General features: G+C 43.7%; 1 protein-coding gene across 1 annotated transcript in view; it reads left to right on the forward strand.

The window, feature by feature from the left end:
* Positions 1–24,730, forward strand: part of GALNT14 (polypeptide N-acetylgalactosaminyltransferase 14) — a 600,541-nt gene that overhangs the window by 448,190 nt on the left and 127,621 nt on the right. Inside the window, exon 5 of the mRNA XM_089685116.1 lies at positions 6,706–6,771. Coding sequence (XP_089541242.1) covers positions 6,706–6,771 — 66 coding nt within the window. The remainder of the gene's footprint in view (positions 1–6,705; positions 6,772–24,730) is intronic.

The raw sequence follows: 24,730 nt of genomic DNA on the forward strand, positions 1-24,730 counted from the left end.
ATCTCTGACTGGATGTCGCTCCATTTCCTCAAGCTCAACCTCTCCAAAACCGAGCTTCTCGTCATCCCCCCAGCCCGCGCCCCCCCCCCCATCCTTTCCATCACTACCAACAACACCACCATCAATCCCGCCCAGCAAGCCAAGGTCCTTGGCGTCATTCTAGACTCAAACCTTTCCTTTCAACCTCATATCAAATCACTTACAAACACATGCAGGCACCACCTCCGGAACATCGCCAAGATACACTCCTTCCTTACCCCAGACACCACTAAACTACTCGTACACTCCCTGATTATCTCACGCCTTGACTACTGCAACTCCCTCCTCACCGGCCTACCCCAGTGCAGGCTCTCCCCGCTTCAGACCATCCTGAACTCAGCTGCCAGACTCATCCACCTCACCAGCCACTCCACCTCTGCCACCCCCCTCTGCCTCTCCCTCCACTGGCTCCCTATTGCCCAAAGCATTAAATTCAAACTGCTCACTCTGACCTATAAGGCCATTCACAACACTGCCCCTAACTACCTCACCGACCTGATTCCCAGGTACCACCCTACCCGTACCCTTCGCTCTTCACAGGACCTCCTTCTATCTTGCTCCCTGGTCTCCTCCTCCCACGCACGACTGCAAGCAAGACTTCTCCAGGTCCTCCCCCATCCTCTGGAACTCACTACCCCAATCCATCAGACTGTCACCTTCCCTCCTCACCTTCAGGCGCTCCCTGAAAACCCACCTCTTCAGGGAAGCCTACCCCACCCTCACCTAACAGCTGCTGCCCTTCCATCCTCCTACCACTCCATCCCCCACAGCCGTTTCCTCCTGTGCCTCTACCCCCTCCCTCCTAGATTGTAAGCTCGAAAGAGTAGGGCCCTCTTACCCCTTGTGTGCTGTTTGATGTTACTGTACTGTTTCATGTATTGCCCCCCCCTCTATTGTACAGCGCTGAGCAAACCCTTTGGCGCTATATAAACTCGATAAATAAATAAATAAAATAAAATATGCCCACCAATCAATGTGGCACCATGGTATCCTTTGCATGGTATACGTACCTTCATCTACAGAAATCTGACCATGAAATGGCTAGTTGTCTGTGTTTGACCTTCTAGTCCAAGGTTCCCAGTCCTCTCCTAACTCTAGGAATTCAAAAGGCCTCTTTGCTAGGCCACGTAAATGGTTTGCCCAGCAGATTGGGGATCTTTTGTAAATATAGTCTTACCATGACTTCCAGACTGGGATAAATCAAGCAGCTTATCACCATTCAGTCATCACTTACTAAAGAGTCAAGCAGCTTTCTTGAAGCCCTCTAAGCACCCTTTAGTTCCAGTTTGAGAGTGTTGAATACAAACAATAATGGAAGCGCTTGCCGTGACAAACATTTAGTCAGCTTCAGCAGTCATTTAGCAAGCTCAGGGAGACTGATGCTTACTAAATGCTTAGTAATTGCCCACTGAAGCATACTAAATAGCTGCTGAACCATTTGGTCATCAGACTAAGTGCAGAAAATGCCCTTAATGCCAAAATGAGGCTTCAGGAAGAATGCTTTAAATAAATTTAGTGTGCAGGGAATCAAGAGGTTCCCAGTATCTTACTATTATTTTCTTTGTAAAGCCCTGGGGAGAGTAATAAAATCATGTACCCTGCATGGCATAACACTGAAAAGGACCATGGAAGCAGCTGTCTCTCTGCACCCACAAATAAGTCACAGCTGGAGCCCACCAATCAGCAGGATTATTAAGTTTTGCCAATTGCTGGGCTCTAGCTGTGACTCAGTGGGGATTATGTTGGAGCGCTGCAGAGAGACTACTGCTTTCACAAAGAGTGCATTGGTGCTTCTCTATAGCATAGTCCTCCACTGGGAGTAGAAGGGATGACGTCATGTATTTTGTAGTTCCCATAACAGTGCAGAGTGCCAAGAGGAGGAGAGAGCAAAGTGAGCAGGGATATGATTCATCAGTGTGCTTCTGCTGTGTTATCAGCAGGTTGATGTGGTCCTGACCAAGCTGTGATGCTGCTGCAGTGGACGTTGAGGTTCTGGCTATGCTGTCTGTTAGGGGTTCCTGGTGAACAACTGACTATGCAGGAGTACAAATCATTTGGCTGGAAAAGCAGTTCCAATAGAAGATTTGTGAGTGTAGTTAGCTGCTTGGCTGGAGTTTAGCTTTAACTTAAAAAAAACATACATGTATTTTTTTTACAAAAGTTTTTTTTTTCTTTTTAAGTTTGGAGAATTATTGGTGCCAATTAATGTCCATCAGTGCAGCACATCAGTGCCCACCAGTACAGCATATCAGTGCCATCTCATCAGTGCCCATTAGTGCCACCTCATCAGTGCAGCCCTATCAGTGTCCATTAGTGCAGCCTATCAATGCATATCAGTGCCTTCTCATCAGTGCCCATTAGTGCCACCTCATCAGTGCAGCCCTATGAGTGCAGCCTATCAATGCCTATCAGTGCAGCCTCATCAATGCATATCAGTGAAGAAGAAAAATACCTTATGCGTTGACCTTGTACAAAGTAGTAGAATTTTCCCATGTATGAGCCAATGAAGCTTCCCTGTACAACAGAGCTCTCCATGGTTCTGAAAGCACTCTGCTCAGCCCACAGATGGATACACTTATTGCTGTCACCCAATCGCCAAGAAGACAAATAAGGGGGATTTACTAAAACAGGCACACTCGGAATCTGGTAAAGCTGTTCATAGTAACCAATCAGCTTCCAACTTCAGCTTGTCGATTAAGCTTTGACAATAAAACCTGGAAGCTGGTTTGTACTGCTAACTGGTTACTATGCAGAGCAGCACCAGATTCTGTGTGTGCCAATTTTAGTAAATCTCCCCTATAATGTTTTTATGATCTTAAGCTAGCATTGAACTGAAGAAGAAATCCATACCTGCTAAATCAGTACATCAGCTCAGACGTTTTCAACCAGGGTGCCCCACCCTGTGGTGCCTTCAGGTTTGTTCAGGGGTACCTTGGCCTAATGCCTACAAATTGCCCAAAAATGGTATACAAGCCAGCAGGTGGCCCATGTCTGCCTGGACAAAGCCATAGGTTGGTATTGTGTGCATTACAATCTTCCAGTTACCAGTGTCCTAACAACCAATGATGTTATCGGATGATAAGGAGCACAACGGGTATCTGCAGAGCATCTTTGTTTGCCCCTCCTCTGCCCTTCTCTATCAGTACTGGGGTCACATTAGTTGAGTGAGGGAGACTTGATTTTGACAGGTCACATGCCTGATGATGGGGTCCTGCCAGTGGCGGACTGACAACTCATGGGGCCCCCTGGCAATAGGGGATCATGGGGCCCCTGTGTCCTTGCCCAAACTCAAAAAAGCCTATGAAAAAGGTACCAGGAGCATCTCATGGGGCCCCCTACTGACCCCGGGCCCTCGGGCAGTGCCCGAGTTTCCAAATGGTCAGTTCGCCCCTGGATCCTGCGAGACTGTGATCGTTCATTAAAACTTTTGGACCCATGTTGGTGATCCTCGGTGTGCTGGTGACATTCCCCCTTGTTAACATTGACAGGTACCCCCCTAACTACGCAATCGGAAGCGGTAATTGTCCTCCCCCCCTTCCTCCCTGTAGTCTTCTGGGACATGTGACAGGTCCCAGAAGACTACAGGACCATTTACAAGGCACAGGGCTACTTGCGCATGCGCAGTGAACACCCGGCTGTGAAGCCACAAGCTGTCACAGCCGGGTGCCCACACTTAAGATGTCAGCGTCAGGAAGAGAGAACGGCCAGTGAACCTGCTGACTTTTATTTTTTTTCAAGTGAGACTGGAGCTCTGCTTTAAAAAAAACAATAGTGTGCATGCAGCCTTAAAATAAAGTAATACATTAGTTGTTTTTTTTTAAGACAAACAAGGTTTTCCTGATGATTTTGTCTCAAACTAATTAGTTTCTATCCAGATGAAACGATGTAGCACCTTTGCCCCTTTCACAAAAAACACACTTTTTTCTACTTTGATCAAGCTTAGGTTTTTATTAGTGTTACTGTACCAGATAAAATGTAAGTTTTATTCTTTAATTTGACCAGTTTACAAAAAACATTAAAATTTTGATTCTTGTTAAAAAGCTTTGCAAAGTTATTAAAAAATATAATAAAGACGTTTATTTTCCAATTTTGCACTTTTTTTTCATGCAGCACTAAAAAAAACAGAGTACCCGTAGGAAACCCAGGCAGGCACAGAGAGAACATGCAAACTCTAGGCAGGTGGTGCCGTGGTTGGCATTCAAACCAACGACCCTAGTACTGCCAGGGGGAAGTAATAATAATAATTGTAGATCTCTGACACATCTGTAGAGGTGTGTCCATCTTCTGCAGAGAGCCCACTTCTTCCACACAGACAGTAAGGGTCCCTACTTTGTGGCATGCTGGCAGGGGACATGCTTTTCTGCTCAGGCTGTCATACTTTCTAGAGAAAAGGAACTGTAACACAGTGGGGTTGATTTACTAAAGTTAAATATACTGTGCACTGCAAGTGCAGTTGCTTTCGATCCGAGGGGAAGCTCTGAAATGCGACAAAACTCTACTGATTTCTTTCATCCAATCATGTGCAAGCAAAAATGCTGTTTTTTATTTTCCTTGCATGTTCCCCTCAGATCTAGAGCAACTGCACTTTCAGTGCACTTGGAGTGCACAGCCTATTTGTATTTAGTAAATCAGCCCCAGAGTCTTGGATGGGTCACAATCCTGTTGGTAGCTGTGAGAATTGCCTTAGCAGCACTGGCACTTTTGCTTTCTGTATATAAGAGACAACAAGGAACCTCCAGTTGTTTAGGATTCTTCTTGTGCTTTACAAACAGGTATGTAAAAGGGGTTCCCAGAACATCACATTGCTAACCAAAAGAGTGTAATGGACTGGGGCACTATGGCAATATCTGAATAAGAAAACAAAGTCCTGAGGATGTTTCTGTCCTGTCCATGCTGACAGAAAAGAGACCTGTGTTGTTTATACAGAGGTCTCCCTTCTCTTGGCTGGGACTTGGTGACTGACATCCTCAGCAGCCAGTATCAGCGCGGGTAGGGTGGTGATTTTGCACAGCGCAGACACCCTGTAGCAGTACATCTGCTATGGGGCGGTGGGAAAGTGGGTAAAGGAGAAGTATGGCCAAAGCTATTTTGTCCCTACTTCTCCTGTCGATCAGTTTGTTTTGCACTCCTGTGACCTATTTTCAGCCGCTCCAGCCACCTCTACAGGCTGGTGCTCCAGTAAGCACTGGAGGGGCAGAGCAGAAAGCCGGTGTCTGACAGTCACCGACCGCTTACTGAAGGCTGAGAACTGAGTGATCAGTGGTCTTTTATCACTCAGTTCTCAGTCTTAGAAGCAGCGGGGGGACAGATGCAGCATCGGACCGATGCTGCATCCACCTAGGTGAGTTGGATTTTTTTTTTCAAAAGTCATACTTTTTTTCCTGGATTCTATGTTCATAGAATAGACTTTCATTTTATAACATCAGCATTGCAAAATTAATAGAAACAACAGTTATTTTTGATAATCCAATGTAAGCTTACATGAAAAACCTCCTTTCATGTTGTGAGTTCTGCCTGTCTGCTGACCATCACTTTCCACAACTTCCTGGACTTCCTGCATGCTTTGCAGCTTCTCCTTTGCTGTTCACTTTCAAGGACTACATATCCCATGGTACCTTGCTGCCTGCAAGCAGTGATCCTGTACTGAGTCCGCCTCCTGAAACTCCTCTCAGCTCCTCTGTACTTCAGAAGGCAGGCTCTGTGAAATGTGTGACACAGCAGTGCCTACTCACAGGGTATAGTGACTACATGTCACAGAATTCAAGTAAATGTGTGCGTATCTTCACAACAGGGGCGGACTGACAACTCATGGGGCCCCCGGGCAATATGGGATCATGGGGCCCCTGTGTCCTTGCCCAAACTCAGAGAAGCCTATGAAAAAGGTACCAGGGCCATCTCATGGGGCCCGCTACTGACCCCGGGCCCTCGGGCACTGCCCTAGTTTCCAAATGGTCAGTCCGCCCCTGCTTCACAAAGTAAGTTTACAAACTTCAAGATCATTTAGATTAATAGGAGTAGAGTAGAAAAAATACAGTGTGGAATTGAATATATGATTTTACATTTTGACCATAGATACTCTTTAGTCCTCATGCACACTGGATGTTTTTACAGCTGTTGTTTTTGGCTTTTGATGTTTTTTTTCTACAGCTAGTAAACCCCCCAGCATGTTCTCCTATGTGTCCATACACACATAGACTGTAATAAACATTTTTTGGCTGGGAAAAACCCCAGGACTTAGCTGTAAAAAAGCAGCCAAACACCTCAAAATGGTGTTTTTGAACTTTTTTTGACAGAAACAAATTTTTTTTTGGTAAAAAAACCTGCTAAAAAACATAAACGTGGAAAAACGCCTGCTAAACGCTAATGCAAAAATGCTGAAAAACAAGTTTTTAACATGACTTTACACAGCTAATGTTACCAGCGTTATCAATACACCCCATGTGCATGAAGACTGAAAATGTATGTTATGGCAAAAAAAGATAATCAGTACAAAAATGCACACAGATGTTTTTTTTCTATATGATTGAATTGCAACTGAATGCACAACATTTTATTATCCATGAAATCTTTGCAGTGATCTGTGGGTAAATATTTTTGCAGTGTACTGAAGATAACCCCATATTCTTCCACTAACTCACCTATTTCTGTCTATTTCTGTCTCAACAGCTGATGACTGCCGACTTCTCTGCAAGTTACCCAAAGTGAAGTGCTTACGCAACGATCGGAGGGAAGGTATGCACTAATCTTCAAAAAGATTCCATGGCTTTAACTGTGGAAGAAGGTAGATCAGATGGATGCAGGAACATTATTCTGGAGCCGGTGATAAGCCCAGAAACATTTTTAGGAAGTGTTTGGAACAAGTTGATGGTGAACATGGACAGCTATAATATGACTTTAAATGAAAGAGTAATGCAGTTTTATTAAAGCAGAACTCCAGTAAAAAATGAATCACCCATTAAAAGATACAATTAAAAAATGATTTTAAAAAATGTTTGCTGTAATGCTCACCTTCTATCCCGAGCTGCCCACTACAGTTCTTCTTTTCTACCGCTAGATGTCCTTAGTCCCTGGCCAGCGTCATTCAATCCACGTCCTTTGAGCCCAGGTTGTCATGGACCTGCCCCCAGCCCTTGATTGGACAGTGAGAAGGAAGTAGCAGACTGATGAGCTTATGTCTCTGGCATTCTACTTTCTCCCTCTATCAGCATGCTCCTTGTTCTGTTTTTTCCTATCCAGCTTTGAGCTGTGCTTTAGAGAGCCTGCAAGAGGCTGATACCAGGACACATCCAGATACTTACATGACTTGCATTTAAAAATACAGTAAGGCTAGGTTAACACCTATGCAGGTTGCGGTTGATTACATTTTCCTGATGCATTTTGCAGTTTTTGACATGCATTTTTAATGCATTTTTTTGGTGCGTTTTGCGTTTTTGGTGCGTTTTGCGTGTCTGTTTTCATGCAGGAGAAACCAGCAATAAAGCGACGTAAATGCATCTAAAATTCACACAAGCACCATGTTTTTGATGTGTTTCCACTGCGTTTCCTTTGAAGTCTATGGACCCAAAAATGCAACCTGCTGTGGGCACAAAGTCCCTGACCCTTTCCAAAAAGCGCACCAGCTGGAAACGCACAGATGTGAATGTGTCCCATATTGTTAAATGGACTGTAGTGCGTTTCTGCAAAATGCCTAGCCTTACTGATTTTTCAATAATAATAATAATAATAATAATAATTTCAAGTGGACCTATTATTAAAGTTCACCCTCTTCATTAATCAGCATTATCAAATCACATTATTATTTTGAAAAAAGAAATGTTGCTTTTAGGGCTCATGTACACTGCAGCTGCTAAACTGACATTTAGGAGCAGTTGAGTGACATCACCCTGTGACCCCAGCCCCGTGTGACATCATTGACCAGGGCATGCTGGGTCAATGATTTCACACGGGGAAGGGTCACATACATGATGACCCCGCCCCTTACATATTTAAGAACTGTCAAGCCAGCGGAGAGGCCAGGAGCCAGGGTCGGGAGTGGAGCCTTTTCTTTTTTCGGGCAGTGGCGGGCATCATGATTGATGTTGAATCTACTTCGGGGGACATTCTTTTATTTTCCTTCTTTTAATAAAGGACTTGTCAAAGAATGTATCCTGTCTTTTTTCACACTACAGATTTTTTTTGTGAATAGGCAGCACTACCATGTACCCCATACTCATTCACATGGGAGGCCCGGGATCTGGGGGCCCCCTTGCTAAAAGGGGCTTCCAGATCCCGATAAGCCCCCACCCGCAGACCCTCACGAGAGGCCCTTGTCCCTATCATATCAACATGGGGACAAGGTGTTTTGGGGGGCGGGCCCCCCCCCCATGTTGATGGCATGTGGCCTGGTATGGTTCAGGAGGGGGCACTTCTGACCTGCCGGGCTGCATGCTCAGATAAGGTTCTGGTAAGGATTTGGGGGCGTGGGGCTTCCCCTCAAAATCTATACCAGACCTGAAGGGCTTGGTATGGATGGAGGGGGGACCCCACGCCGTTTTTAAATTATTTTTTAATTGCCGGCAATTCTTTCTTTCATTCAGCTGTCAGTGGGGAATCCCGCTGACAGCTGAAACATCAACGCATGCTTTTCACTACTAAAATACTGCATGACTTGATAAAATGACTGATGTGGTATTTTAGCAGCGTTTTTTAGTGCATTCAAACGTTTAAAAAAAAAAATACTATGCGGTATCCTACCGCTTAGTCGGATGCGGTAAGATCCTGCTTAGTGAATTGCGCCCTGTGTAAGATGTCTATGCAAATCGCACCAAAAGTAATGCATGTTCTACTTCTGAATTCGGTGCGGCTCCGACCAAGTCAGAACCGCACCGATTTGACCGCTCCAAGTCGCATCCAGTGTGAACCAGGGATTATGCTCATGATGGGATCCATAGTGAATACAACCAGAAAAGACAGGTAATCTCAAAACATACTGCTCTCTCTGCTTCTGCTCTCTCTATTTCTCACAAAATGTCTGAAATAGTTAATTAAGTTCTATTTTTCAGTGCATTCTGGGCATTTGGGAGGGTCTTATCTTTTAAAATGCTTCTAAATTGAAACGTACATAAACGCAGCTAAATGCGCATAAACGCGGTAAGCAAACGTGGCTAAACTGACTTTTGTAACCTGTTTTTTAGCAGTCAGTTTCCAGAAGAGTTTTTCAAACACCCTATGTACATGAGCCCTTCAACTGTCTCATACTCCTCTTAGCCGGGGGCATAACTACAGATTATGTGGCCCTATAGCATAATTTTGATGGGCCCCCCTGGCGACTTCCCTACTATCATTGATCTTAACATAAAGTATGTCTAAATCAAGGACAGGTAGCAGGATAGTTCTCGGCATAGTCAGTACATTACTAGGAACCAGAGCTGCAGACTGTGTATGTGTGTGTGTGTGTGTGTGGGGGGGGGGGGGGGTAGTCAGTGCAGGGAATTACTGTTTAACGTTGATTTTCCTGCTAACCGCTCTGTGCTCAGTAGCTCACCAGTCTTATTCAGCATCCTATATTACAGAACCTCAGTGTAAATTTCATGCAACTCCCACCCCTTCTACCACCACATCAAGCAAGTGCTAAAAGAAACAGTATATTAGTAAGTAAAAAAAAAAATAGATTTGCAGTTGCGATAATATTAATAACCATCACGATATTTTATATTGTGACATAATTGTTAGTACTCTTGCGCACAATTATCCTGCAACCCTAGGGCTTGTTCACACTTACTCTGGTCTCTGAAGCTTGGTCTGCACTTGGATTGCTCTTCCCAGGGCTCTAAGGGTTTAGAAAAGGTCACAATAGCCCAGCAGTATCTCAGCAGCTCAGCAGTCCACAGCACTCTCACAACTGTGTCCTGTTCCACGTAACCCCTCATGGACACCTACTGGCTGCTTTCTGCTGTTTTCAGACCTCTCTCACAGGTGGGATAACTGTTTCAGGTCAAAGATACCCATAATCAGGTTAGAGGCTCTTTCCTCTCCAAGCCTCTAAATTCCAGGACCCATATCAGGATTTAATAATCTTGGGAAAACTGCACCATGAAATATGTTGATTCACGGTGGAAAATGTCCCATATGTCACTAAATCTACCACCAAATATAATCACTCACCACGAGGGGCAGCCAAGAATAGGGAATGGAAGTGCAGCAGGTTAGCTTTAAACACACCCTCTGTCTCCTCTGTGCATTGGTAGTCATGCAACACAACCCAAATACATTTTTTCATAATTTTTTTATACAAATATAGCATTCTTTTGTGCTATTTATTGACCACTGGGTTTATAAAAAAAATGTATTCAAAGGAAAAAAGACTAAAAACATTTGGGTTTGCTTATATTTCTATTTCTTTACCTTTAGAAAAGATCTCACAATCCCACTGCTGGTTAGTGCCACTTTAACTCTTCCCCCAACCTTTAGAAAAATTCTTACAACCATTGATGGTCAGTGCTCCCCCCTCTCCCCCCCCCCCAACAAAAACAAAACAAACTATCTCACAGTCACTGGTGGTCGGTGGAACTTTAAACTCCCCTCCCTTTACAAAACTGATTCCATCATCATTGGTCTGTGGCCTTTTAAGAGCCCCTACCTATACCTTCATTCTGACGATCTTTCTGTCTGCTGTGTGTACAAATCTTCAGTCTATTCACAATGGAGGCAAATGGGCTAAATGTCTGTAACAACTACTGGTTACACTTGTGATGGCTGTGATTAAACAGGTATCACAAGGTACAGAGCCACTCTGATTGGTCCTGTACCTTGGGAAATGGGGCTGTCCAATAACCACTCAGATCACAGCCATTCAAGGTCTCACTGGCTGCCCAAGTGTGTTTCTGAGGTGTCGTTTATAATCGTCACTCCAGAAATATACATCGACCCCCAAACCATTTTTTTGCCAAGAATAACCTTAAGATTATAACAAGCTCATACTGTAAATCTTGTTAATATTTGAATATTTTCTGATCATTTTCACATTGCTTTTGCTCTTCCTCTCGAGAACAGGATGAAGCCACATTCCCATGAAATGAAGACCACTTGTATCTTCTATCTTCCTGTTAGGGCTTACTGGTGAAAATGAAGTATGGGGAATTTAGCAGTGTATAAAATGTAATTTGCGCTGTATATATCTCATTCCATTATGCGGCGAGGCTAAAGCACCCGCTGTAAAATACAACGCTTTATTCCTCTTAGAGGTTTTGGATCATCCATCAATTTCCGGGCCCCTGATATAAAATCAATTCCCTTCTGTTTCGGAATAAACAGCGCTAACAAGCCGGATTGGCGGTAATAGAGCAGTGCCGGGTTTCCTGTTAGTGTGTGACATTACGTCGGCCCGCTTTACCCTGTAATGCGAAATGAGTGAATGTCTGCAGCGGATTTCATGCGTATCTGTCATGGCGAGGAAGAAACGCAGGCTGATGATTCATGTAGAGACAAGATCAAAGCTGTCGCCGAATGATCTAGCCCAGAGTAAAAACAATTTAGACGGCTAGAATTCAATTCTTCCAACAGGCTGGAAAGTAATAATTATGCATGTAAACATAAGTGACAGTTGTTTGTACATTATCGGTCTAGTCTCAAGCAGCACCGCCTTTGTTTGGGGGGCATGTAAAACGCTTCAGAGGGGGGATGCTTGCTGCACAGTTTAGCAACAAAGATTCAGCAACAATGCAAGGTACATGGAAATAGAAAATAGATATAAAACATTTGATTTGCTCTGTGTGAATTTGCCATTAAAAAACTTTCACTATTTTCAGCGCTTCTGACCTCCTGCAGCCTCTTTGCAGCGAAAGTTTTGAGTTCAACTCAAAATCGGAAACTCTGCTTATTTGCCTCCTCCCCCCTCCACTGCCATATTGGCACCTTTTGGGGGGGAGTGGATACCTGTTTTTGACAGGTACTCGCTCCCACTTCTGGCAAAGTGAGCCGGAAGGTCAGCCCCCTCCTCCCCCCCTCCCCTGCCATATTTGACACCTTTTGGGGGGGGAGTGGATATCTGTTTTTGACAGGTACCCGTTCTTACTTCCGGCGAAGTGAGAGGGAAGTTCGGCCCCCTCCTCCCCCCCTCTACTGCCATATTTGGCACCTTTTGGGGGGGGAGTGGATACCTGTTTTTGACAGGTACCCGCTCCCACTTCTGCCAAAGTGAGTCGGAAGGTCAGCCCCCTCCCCTGCCATATTTGACACCTTTTGGGGGGGAGTGGATACCTGTTTTTGACAGGTACCCGTTCTTACTTCCAGCGAAGTGAGACAGAAGTTTGGCCCCCTCCTCCCCCCCTCTACTGCCATATTTGGCACCTTTTGGAGCGGAGCGGATACCTGTTTTTGACAGATACCCGCTCCCACTCCTGGCTCAGTTCGTCGCGGCAGAGTGAACCGGAAGTTTGCCCCCCCTCCTCCCTCCCGCAGTCTCCTGGGAACTTTCACAGGTCCCAGGAGACTGCTGGACCAATTAGGAGGCGAACCGCAACTGCACATGCGCAGTGGGCACCAAGCTGTCACAGCCTGGTGCCCACAGTTGAGATTCTGGTGTCGTGGAGGAGAGAAGAGGAGAACAACCGGCGCAGGTGAGAACATCGCTGGACTCCGGGACAGCTAAGTGTGTGTTTATTAAAAGTCAGCAACTACAGTTTTTTTTGCTGCTGACTTTTAATAAACACTAAAACAGCTGAAACTCCGCTTTAATGACATTTCTAATAACAGGTTTCCTGATGGTGACAACAGTGGACCGTCCCTTTGAAATTTGTGTTGAAACTGTCACTTGTAGTCTCTAGAGTTGATCCTGAATTTTGGATGACATTACTATAAAGGCCAATTCACTCCACATTCCTGTGCGATTCCTGCACATTCCTGCGCAGTCCTATTTTGCAGCCTGTTCATTTGAATGTGTTGCAAATTACACAGGAATGCTGAAAAGGTAGTGTATGCATGATGCGAAAATGTGCAGCACCAAATTGCAAGGTACTGCTCTACCATGCAACATTGTGCCTGCAGATGCAGTGGCAAAGGCAGTGCCTTTTTGAGCGTGGTGCTGGAAACGCACATGGAGCATGCTTTTCTGGCTCCATGTTCTGGTGTGAACCGGTCCTAAAGCCCAATTATACTTTTAGTTTAAATCAGCTAATTGCCTTGCAGACGCATCTAAAAAAAAAGTGTGCAAAAGTAGCCACGACCTACATAGAAAAGCCTGAGCCCTGCCAGCAGGATGCAGAGAAGAGCCCTTTCTTGCTGTGAAGCAGTGGTGTCTCTGTAGAAGTCTGACATACGCCCTACTAAGTCGCAGCAAGATCTCTCTAATTAGCAAGGAGCATGAATTTTGCTAATTGTAGGGTAAGTGCGCATGCTTGCATTAATGGATAAAAAATTAATTAAAAAAATAAATAAATAAAAATAGTTAAAAAAATAATAAAAAAAAATAATATATATATACACACATGCACATTCCATGTATTTCCACCAATGTCGTTATCTTTATATAATGTAACTTTTTGTTTGGGAAGTGTCATAAAATTTTTATAAATAAATAAGTATACTCAATGAAGAAACATAGCAGTTTTTGCTTTACCAATTTATGCAGAAAGTTATCTTACTTAATCCGATGGATCTGCCGGTCTCTGCTGGTTTTGTAAGCAGGGGAAGTTTGAAAGGAACTTCTTTTGACGGTTTGAGATTTTTGCCTCCGATGTGCAGTAAAGCAGATCAGAATCTGCTTAAAATTCATAGTCTGATTCTTCACAGTGGAACGAGCTAAATTAGTTATCAAAATGATGGAGGCCTTCTCCTGCGCTTCTATGTTCTCTGGCAAGTGTCACTTTCATAGCTGGTGTTTTATTGAATGAACAGGCATAGGCTTCAGATAGCAGACTTTATTTATTTTTCCTGAGTTTTCTTGTGTGTATTTCAAGCATCTAACAGGAAGAATTAAAGTGGAATTGTAGCCAAAACATTTTTAAAAAATAGAGATTTTGGGTATTAGACATTTAACCCTTTTGCCACCAGAGCTGTTTTTGTGTTTTTTGCACACATTTAAAAAAAAATATTTTAGACCTGAAGATTACTCAAAATCCCCAAAACGTTATATATTTTTCTGAAAACAGAGAACCTAGAGATGGTAGTTCCATTTTTTTATGTCACACTGTTTATTACCCTCCTAGTTTAGCTAGGGGGAGCTAGACCTTAATGGTTAGTGAAGACCTGGTTAGCAGCTCAGGAGAGATAGCCAGAGGAGTCAAATTCTGATCAGGACCGAGAGACTCTGCAGGCCAACCCCTCTGAAATTTCCCCCTGCTCTGAGGCTTTTGGAGGAGGGCCTTGGAAGCAGTGGGTGGATCTGAGGAGTGACTGGCTACACTATTGATGGACCTCAGCCAATCCCCAACTGGAGACTTGGCAAGGGGCTTGTACTCCCTTAAAAGTAGAAGAGCCTGCTAAGTAGCAGAAGTGTGGTGGTGGGAGAGGAGTGAGGAGCAGGAAGATGTGAGGCTGGAGGAAGAAGGCTGCCAGGAGGCCTAGTGGGATGGGGCCTACCTGCAAGCCTGGAAATGGAAAGGAGGAAAACTCAGGACTCACTGACCCCCTGAGAGAGGACCACCTGCATGGCAGGGAAGGAGCAGCCCAGCTGATAGGCCTGGTAGCAGCAGCCATTCTGCAAGCAGTACAGGAGAGGATCTGAGTGAGTACACCTGCACCCCCTGGGAGGATAGGGGAAGGAGCACTCTGGTGGGAAACCAGATTAGCCCTCTGCTAGTGCTTGTTACTCATTTAAAGGAAGGAAGTCTCCAGATTTCTGGGTGAAGCGGAGTCATCTGGGGTCTGGGCTGGTACAACTGGAGCTGCTGGCTAGCACTCCAACAGAGACTGCATCAGAGAAGAAGCTTGTGAACAGTTGTCCTCAGATATCGGTTCCCATGGGCATCCTGTACACCCCTTACCCTGTCCAAGTTTAATCCCCTCAATAAAAAAAATGGTCAAGGCCTGATTTCTGTCTACGGCTGAAAGCTTGTGTGAAAAATGCTGACTGGCTGTGAAGGGCTATAGGAGGACCCAAATTCATCAGCGATCCCTAAGGGGGTAGTGTTACACTATATGAGTGCAATATATTATCTAGTGCAAAATTTCAGCATAAAATACACTTACATTAATTTTATGGCACAGAAATGCAATGTACTACCCAATTGTATAATATATATAATACATTTATAATAATAAAATATAAAAGATGAGGTTGTGCTGAGTAAATACAGTTGCAAGAAAAAGTATGTGAACCCCTTGGGATTACGTGGAGTTTTGCATGAATTGGTCATAAAATGTGCTCTGAACGTCATCTAAGTCACAACAATAGAAGAACACAGTCTGCTGAACATAATACTACACAAACATTAGATGTTGCCATGGTTTAATTGCACATAACTAGTAAACATTCACAGTGCAGGGAGGAAAAAGTATATGAGGCCCTAGCTTAATGACTTCTCCCAGAGCTAATTGGAGCCAGGAGTGAGCCAACCTTGTCTCCAATCAGTGTGATGATATTGGATGTGTTGCTGACAGCTGTCCTGCCCTTAAAAAAACACACACCTGTTCTGGGTTTACTGGTTTTAAGAAGCACTGTCTGATGTGAACCATGCCTCGCAGAAAAGAGCTCTCAGAAGACCTACGATCAAGAATTGTTGACTTGCATGAAGCTGGAAAGGGTTACAAAAGTATCTGCAAAAGCCTTGAAGTTCATGTGTCCACGGTAAGACAGATTGTCTACAAATGGAGAAAGTTTAGCACTGTTGCTACTCTCCCTAGGCGTGGTCGTCCTGTAAAAATGACTGCAAGAGCACAGCGCAGAATGCTGCATGAGGTAAAGAAGAATCCCAGAGTGTCAGCTAAAGACCTACAGAAATCTCTGGCACATGCTAACATTTTTGTTGACACATCTACAATAAGGAAAACATGAAACAAGAATGGAGTACATGGGAGGACACCACGGAGGAAGCCATTGCTGTCCAAAAAGAATATTGCAGCACGTTTGAAGTTTGCAAAAGAGCACCTGGATGTTCCACAGCACTACTGGCAAAATATACTGTGGACAGATGAAACCAAGATTGAGTTGTTTGGGAAGAACACACAACACTATGTGTGGAGAAAAAAAGGCACAGCACACCAACATCAAAACCTCATCCCCACTGTAAAACATGGCGGAGGGAGCATCATGGTTTGGGGCTGCTTTGCTGCCTCAGGGCCTGGACGGATTGTTGTCATTGATGGGAAAATGAATTCCAGAGTTCATCAAGACATTTTGCAGGAAATCGTACGACCATCTGTCCGCCAACTGAAGCTCCACAGAGGATGGGTGATGCAACAGGACAGTGACCCAAAGCATACAAGTAATTCAACAAAACAATGGCTGCAACAGCACAGAATACGCCTTCTGGAGTGGCCCAGTCAGAGTCTTGACCTCAACCAGATTGAAATGCTGTGGCATGACCTTAAGAGAGCGATTCACACTGGACATCCCAAGAATATTGCTACACTGAAACAGTTTTGTGAAGAGGAGTGGTCCAAAATTACTCCAGATCGTTGTGCAGGTCTGATCTGCAACTACAGGAAATGTTTGGTTCAGGTTATTGCTGCCAAAGGAGGGTCAACCAGTTATTAAGTCCAAAGGTTCACATACATTTTCCTCCCTGCACTGTGAATGTTTACATGTTATGTGCAATTAAACCATGGCAACATCTAATGTTTGTGTAGTATTATGTTCAGCAGACTGTATTTTTCTATTGTTGTGACTTAGATGACGTTCAGAGCACATTTTATGCCCAATTCATGCAAAACTCCACGTAATCCCAAGGGGTTCACATACTTTTTCTTGCAACTGTAGATACCCAGCATGTTAAGCCTTGAAATTGTTCTCACTCCGACATACACAACGATATGTAAAATGTGTAGCACTATTGTCTATTTTATTTGTAGCCACTCCGAACGCATGTGTTTATTTTCGTATGTGCATGTATGTGGGGGTAAAATTTTTTGGGGGAGAGAGGTTAAAAAAGTAACTGCAGTTTTTTTTTATTTAAGTCCGCAGCTACAAATACTTTGTACTTTCTAGTGCCTGGAGTCCAGCACTGTCTTCCCAATAGCCAGCTCTTCTTACTGTTGCAGGTCCCCTCTGCCACCATCTTGGTCATGGGATGGTGTTGTGGCTTTCTGAAGAACCGCAGCCAGCTCCCCACTGCGCATGCACAACCTTTTGTGGTGCTGTGAGAATGTTCATGCAGTCTCCTGGGACACATCACATGTCCTTTGAGACTGTGGGAGGAGGTAAGGGACAGGCCAAGGGGCCTAATCTTTGCTTAAGCGAGGATTGTGGCTGTGGGAGCAGGTACTGATAAAAATCAGTACTTGCTCCTTCCCCCTCAAAAAACAAACAAACTGTAATACACTTTTTGAGTGAAGTTCTGTTTTAATTGCTTGGCTGTAACTTTATTTTTTCAGGCTGGGTTCACACTCATGCGGTGTGGTACATCGCATCTGATTCGCACAGGAACCGCACCGCATTCCTGTGCAAATTACATCCGAATTGAGTGCGGTGCAATTGGAGCCATACATTTTGTATGGCTCCAATTGCACCGCATCCGCATCAAAAAGGTGCAGGACCCTTTTTTGGGTCCACACTAGAATCGGATCGCATGGGTTATTCACACCCATGCGATCCGATTTGGCACATCTCACCGCGTTTTGCTGACTGATTTTAGGGTGTTGCTAACTTAACATACACACCCTCAGCGGTTCGCATAAACGGGGTGCGATTCTGATGCAGTGCGGAATTCGCACAGAAAACGCTGCGAATTCTGGACCGCATCAGTGTGAACCTGGGCTCAGGCTCCATGCACTTTATAAGCTCAAAAAATGCTAGAAAAAAAACGCTGGATGAAAAATGCTGATAATATCATTTTTGTGCCAGCTTATAGTAGCGTTTTAGTAGCGTTTAGAAGTGTTTAGGAGTGTTAGTGTTTTATTAGCATTTTTACAGTACATGAAGAGAAAAAAAAAGTTAAAATAGCTGTTAGGAACATTTTAGTAGTGTTTGGAAATGATGTTATACACATTGCTTCTGGGCTCTTACTAGGTGGGGGGAGATCAGCGAATGAGCATTCTCTGGTCTCCCTCTCCTGTACCTACTTTGCTGGTCCCAGGACTGCAGCTGGGAGCTTGGAGCCTGGGAATAAAGGCAGGGGGTGATGTAGCAGAAGTGTGCGAGAGCATTGGGTGAGTGTACAGCCGCCTGATCACTTCCATTTGACAGCTGACAGTCGACTTGTCATATTTACACAGCCAGGAGTGTGTGTAAAACCTGCTGCTGTTGGTGGAAGCGAAAGGGTTAAAGCATATATAAATCCAAAACCAGAAATGTAATATATTGTAGCTTGCTAGTCCTTAGATGTGATGGCTGCATTAGTATTCTTGTTTCAGACTGTTTCCTTAATATTCTGCTGGTGATCCTGCCAATAACACACTTCCTGTCCTAACATGACAACTATAGGACACTGTGTAGAAATCATGCACAGAGAGATGGACGCGGTCATCCATTTTGCTCCCAAACCTCTCCATATTGTATCTCTCTCTCCCAAATCAGATTCCTCCGACATCCCCCCTCCCTCTCTGTTGAGTGACATGTGGTCTGTTTGTTGCAGAGATCACAGGCAGCAAACTCATTGGGAGGGCGTCCTGGCTATAAAACCCCCAACTGAGCTGGGACCTAGATGTCTGTTAACTTCTCAATCTGGGATATTGTAAAGCCATAAACCAAGTCCTTCACTGAGCTCAAAGGCATTCCAGGGAGTCGTAAAAACAGACTTACATTTAAAAACTCACTTTTCCATATAATTTTAAATAGGACATAATTACATAAATAGGGAGCACATATTTGGACGGCTCACTTTAAGACAAGTCACCTGGTATATTACACCCCCTAGCTGGCATATACAGGAGAGCAGAAAATTATATCTCCTGAACCATTCAAGCAGATATGTCATATTTCATATCTAACCATTCAGCAAATGTGTCTGCATATTATTCTACTAGTGGCAAGGCTGCTAAATGCACTGAGAATAAGTTATGAACCATGACATCAACTGTGAGAGTTTTGGTCATAGCCTGAGCTCCCCGCCTACACAACCCCCTCCCCAAATGAGGCGATTGGTTCTCTGCTTCAGGGAGACACCCTGTGGAGTTCCTAGAAAAAGCTAAGCTGAGCTAAGTTGAGAAAAGTTGAAGAATCTCCCTTTTTAACATCGGAACTAACTTTTGGCTCATGAAACCTGATCTGCTTAAACCAGGATGTTTGGCAAATACTTTACCTCCCTAAATTCCTTTCTGTTATCTCTTTGCTGTGCTATTGTTCTCTGTATATATATTGGCTACATCTTTTTCTGTAAATATTTTTATTGCACCCTTTTGACCTTTTAGTAATAAATCTTACTTTCTGAAAGTGTTGAACTGTTTTTAAAGCTCTTTAATGCAAACTACGAACCCCTGCCTCTGAAAAGCACTACTGTGTGTGTGTTTTAAATTTCAGTATATCTCTGCCTGCAGCGACAGTGGTATACTGATGATTATTGAAACATCATAGTGTTATTGCTGATACTGCCAAGTTTCCTCTTTCTCTGTACAAAAAGGAGGTGGTGGCAGTGTGAAGGGTTAATTGCGTAATTAACCTGACCCAGTAACAATCGCTCCCAGGCTGCCGGCACACAGGTTGTGGTCCATTATCTGGAAAATCTTTGTGCAGGGTGCAGCTGGGTGTGGCATTGTTACGCACGTGACATCGTGGTTTTAGATTGGCTAGTCCTTCGGTCACGAGTTTGGTGAGAAGGGCTGGGGTCTGACGCCGCGATCGTCACACACTGTACTGCATCTATATAAAAGACATGTTGCCACACAAGGACAAGATGTGTATTAGTACTACAAGCACTTTCAGCTCTCCTCCATTATATGGGAAGGGGGTGGTGTTCTGTTGTCCATAGAGATAACAGGGAAGAATGTAACTGAGTGCAGTACAGGCAGTTATCAGATCACAAATTTCTAATAGGATCAACAGGAACATTTTTCATTCATTAAACAGATATTTCAAAGGTATATTTAACAGACCAAAAGGGAGCAAATCAGAAACATTCATTGTTAGGTTGTGCATACATTTTAATACTGTACAATGCCTTGAAAAAGTATTCATACCCCTTGAAATTTTCCACATTTTGTCATGTTAAAACCTAAAACCTAAATGTATTTTATTGGGATTTTATGTGCTCCATCATTGGTGACAGTTGGTGGAATATTGCCCCAAGGGCCAGATAAACTCAAGCAAAGGGCCACATCCGGCCCCTGGGCCACAGTTTGAAGACCATTGGTTTAAATCAAAGCACATTCACATGTTAGAAGGGCCCAGTCATAGTCCAGACCTAAATCCAATTGAGAATCTGTGTCAAGACTTGCAAATTGCTGTTCACAGACGCTCTCCATCCAATCTGTCAGAGCTTGAGCTATTTTGCAAAGAATGGGCTAACATTTCACACTGTAGATGTGCAAAGCTGGTAGAGACATCCCCAAAAAGACTTGCTGCTGTAATTGCAGCGAAAGGTGGTTCTACAAAGTATTCACTCCGGGGGGGCTGAATACAAATGCACACCACACTTTTCAGATATTTATTTGGAAAAAATTTGGAAAACCATTTATCATTTTCCTTCCACTTCACAATTATGTGCCACTTTGTGTTGGTCTATCACATAAAATCCAAATAAAATACATTTACGTTTTTTGGTTGTAACATGACAAAATGTGGAAAATTTCAAGCGGTATGAATTCTTTTTCAAGACACTGTATGTGCCTCTGTTGGAGAGATTCCCTCGAGTGGAAGATTAGGTGTTCCTTGGGCCCTGGGCTGTTTCTGTTTCTCCCCTATCCCATGACAGCTGCTTATAAAACACTAGGTAGGAATAAACAATTTTCTAAGTAACAGTATGTAACTGTCAAAATCTGGGATATTTAAATTTGCATATACTGTATGTCACTGCAGTAAAACAGTCATGCCACTAAACCAGTCACTGCTTACAATGACACTAAAATGATACCCCTTGTACATGGCATTACATAGTTATGTACAAAGGAAATAAAGGCCTTTTTTATATCCTGCCATATTTTCAGTGCAATTCTACAAAACTGAATTAACAAAGTGAAAAAAAAGAAATAGTTTGTACAATAATGGTAAAAAACAAAAAAAGATGGCAGAAAAAAAGAAGTGAACTGGGAAACAATTTCTGTTTAAAAAAAATGTTTGCCAGTCTTTTAATTGACATCATGGAGGGGATTTACTAAAACTGGAGCCAAGATAACCTGGTGCACCTGTTCTTAGTAAGCAATCGGCTTTTAACACCCCGGTCACATCGGGTGTGACTTGGCATACGATTTGCATGCAATGCGACTTGCAAATTGTATGCCAAGTCGCACCCTATTGTCCGCAATTAAAGCGGTCAAATTGGTGTGGTTCTGACTTGGTCAGATGTCTTGCAAATCGCAACTGAAATCGGCATCTCACCCAACTTTGAAATCGTTTCAAAGTTGGGCTTGATGTGACTGGGAGGGTAAACTCAGTTTGTTCTATGAAACTTTGACAATAACACTTAGTAGCCGATTGGTTACTAGGCATAGATTATCTGGGCTCCAGATTTAGTAAATCCCCCACCACCACCACCCATGTGAGTATCATATAAAACTCCTTAGACCTGCAAATAAAAGAACTGGTGTAAATGCTTTGTAACAATAATATTCTTACAGTGTATAATTCAATGAAACCTGCAAGGTTGCAGGTTTCATTCACATAGGTAGTAGTGTTTGGAATCTGCCTCCAATCTCCCCAATGGGGACACAGGCAACAATAGAAACCTAAAAGACGATGTAACCTGTCCCCACTCAGCATCCTTCTGTACAGTGCAGGACGAGCGTTCCGGGATAATATCAGAGAGCTGTGACTGTTAGGGCAGCAAAGGGAAGAGGCTTTTGGGGACCAATCACACCAAGAGAAGGACGCTTGAAGGAGCATATGATAAGGTAAATATATCCCCCTATTTATCATCCCCTAAACAAAACAAGCAGTTAACCTTTGCAGTGGGTCCCCCTATAAATGCATTTGTCCCCAGAGTTCATCTTTCAGTTTAAATCCTTAAAGTGACCCTGTTGCTTGACAAAAATTGTCTCAACTGCAGCTTAAAAGAAAATTAAATAAACATCTAATAGGAATTAAAATCCAAAATGCAGCTCCCGCTGTGTAGTCTGTATCTGGCATGTTCCACACTCTGTAATCCAGTGGTTCTCTTCTGGATTAAATGAAGTCAAGAGTCAACCATTCCACTTCCTGTGAGCCCAGAGCCAAGGGTGTCATGGAATATCGCTGACATCATTATGTGGTGTTTCCTGCAGTGTTCCCATGCACCGTGCATTGCACCTAGAAAATGAAAAAATGACAAGGAGCATGGGGCAAATGTTGACTTGAGTCTGCCAATAAATAAAAAAAAAAAAAAAACCTCTAAATCCTAGTGATTTTTTAATTGCAGAAGTTTAGGAAGTTTACTTTCATTTGAAGCTGCTCCTGGAAATCTGTTAGTTCTCAATGAGTTTCCAAGGTGGGACAATGCCGACCTGATGAAAGCAACATTTTCAATCAATGTTCCATAGGACAACTATGAGACCCAAAGGAGGTTGAGAAGCATTACTGAGTTCTGTCTTCAGGAATGCTTGGCAGTGCTGGTAGATCAGAAGATCAGTGGGGGCTCCTACCAGGACACCTCTATCCAGGGCTATCAATAGAGGGGTAGAGCCGGCCCTACTGTACTGGGCCCAGGCCCATTAGTTAAGCAGAGGGCCCAAGGGCAAAGAGAGGAATTGTTGGGAGGCTCCTGACAATTACATTCAAGATTACAGATTGAGTGATATACAGATTGATATTGAAGAACTTTAACGTAATCATCAGGAGTCAAGGCACAGGGGTGTGGGGGACCTGCTCCTGAAAATGTGAAAAAAGTAGACCCCTCTGTATCCCCAGTCCCTGCTGCTGAACTGATGGGGTCCATGGAACTTTTATTTAATTGCATGGAGAGGCAGTTGGCGGGATTACTGTGCATGTGCAATAAGGTTTATAAAGGCAGGGACTGTCAGGCGGGGGAGGGGCAGGGCCCTTGCAAGCAGGCTGTATGGGCCCATGATTTCATTTGGTGGCCCTGGCTCTGTCAATCAGAATCATGATTTGATGGTAGACAAGTTTATGATAGGTGACTGCTCATGGAGTCATTGATCAGGTTACAGTACTATACCCAGTGGTGTGCCCTAGGCAACACAAAACTTGGCCTACTCCCCTCTCCCCCCATGGAGAGAGACTGACACCAACAAACACCCCCCCCCCCCCCGAGGAAAGAGTCTGACACCGACCAATACCACCCCTCCCCCACCCTCTCCCCTGCTCAGAGAGAAACTGACACCGACCAACACCCCCCCCTCTCCCCAGTGGAGAGAGCCTGACACCGACCAACATCACCCTCCTCTCCCCCCCGCGAACAGAGACTGACACCAACCAACACCCCCTCCCGCTACCATCACCCCCTATGCACCAGTCACCCCCCTTGCAAGAGAGAGAAAGACACTCACTTTCACAGCTCTGGACATCCCTGGGAATGAGAGACGGGCTCTGCATCATACACTGTCAAGTAGCCCACAGTATCTCTCTGATCCCACCTAGTCCCCATGCCACGTGTGTCCCTTCTTCCATCTCTTCTTCCAGTGGATAGCACTGCCCCCCCTGAAAAATGCTGCCCTAGGCAAATGCCTTGTATGCCTTGTGGTAAATACGCCCCTGACTATACCTGAATAGTTATCTTTCCAAAAAAAGTGGCTATGACAATGTATACTTACGACACCCTCTTTGCACAATAATCATTGAATGTGTTTATAAACCTTTAGCCAGATCGTTCATTATTTACTAAAGTGATAAAAAGATAAAGGACTTGTTCAAAAAAATATATGCTAATGAAAAGAGTGTGAAATCAATTAAATGGAAGTTTCCTTCACAGAAGAATCAATAACTATGTATAAATTTAAATATATAAATGTCTAAATACGTATTTGTTATACAGGCTATTTAATTATGCATGAGTAATAATAGCGGCTCATATAAAAAAACAACAAAGTCTTTTTTTTCTAAGTACTTTTGAACATTCAACATTGAAAAGTGGCCACCAGGCATTCCATCAACTAAAATATGCTATTTGCATAACATCAATAAATGTATTATAATAGTATGCCCAGATATCAAAATTCATATATGAACAATTGCGTTTGAGGTTTTACAAGCATTTCCAGGCATCGCAGTGCCTTATTTTTCCCACAAAGCACACTTTATACATTAAATCTCCATTACGAATGGTTGAGATGAAAGTTCTGAATCCCTCCTCTCCCTCAAGTCCTGCTGAGACGGCAAAGCACAGGAAGAAAGCATATTACCTCCGAACCTTGCAAATTCTGAATTTTAAACGTCATTTTTATGTTCTAGCAGACAATGTTTCATAGCTCCCGAGTTGTTTGTATAAAATACACCTCAATAAATATAGCCGGAGAACAGTCGCTGTAAATACAC

The sequence above is a fragment of the Staurois parvus genome, unplaced genomic scaffold (genome assembly GCF_062004578.1).
Source record: "Staurois parvus isolate SC_StPar_1 unplaced genomic scaffold, SC_StPar_1.0 ptg000362l, whole genome shotgun sequence".
NCBI lineage: Eukaryota > Metazoa > Chordata > Amphibia > Anura > Ranidae > Staurois > Staurois parvus.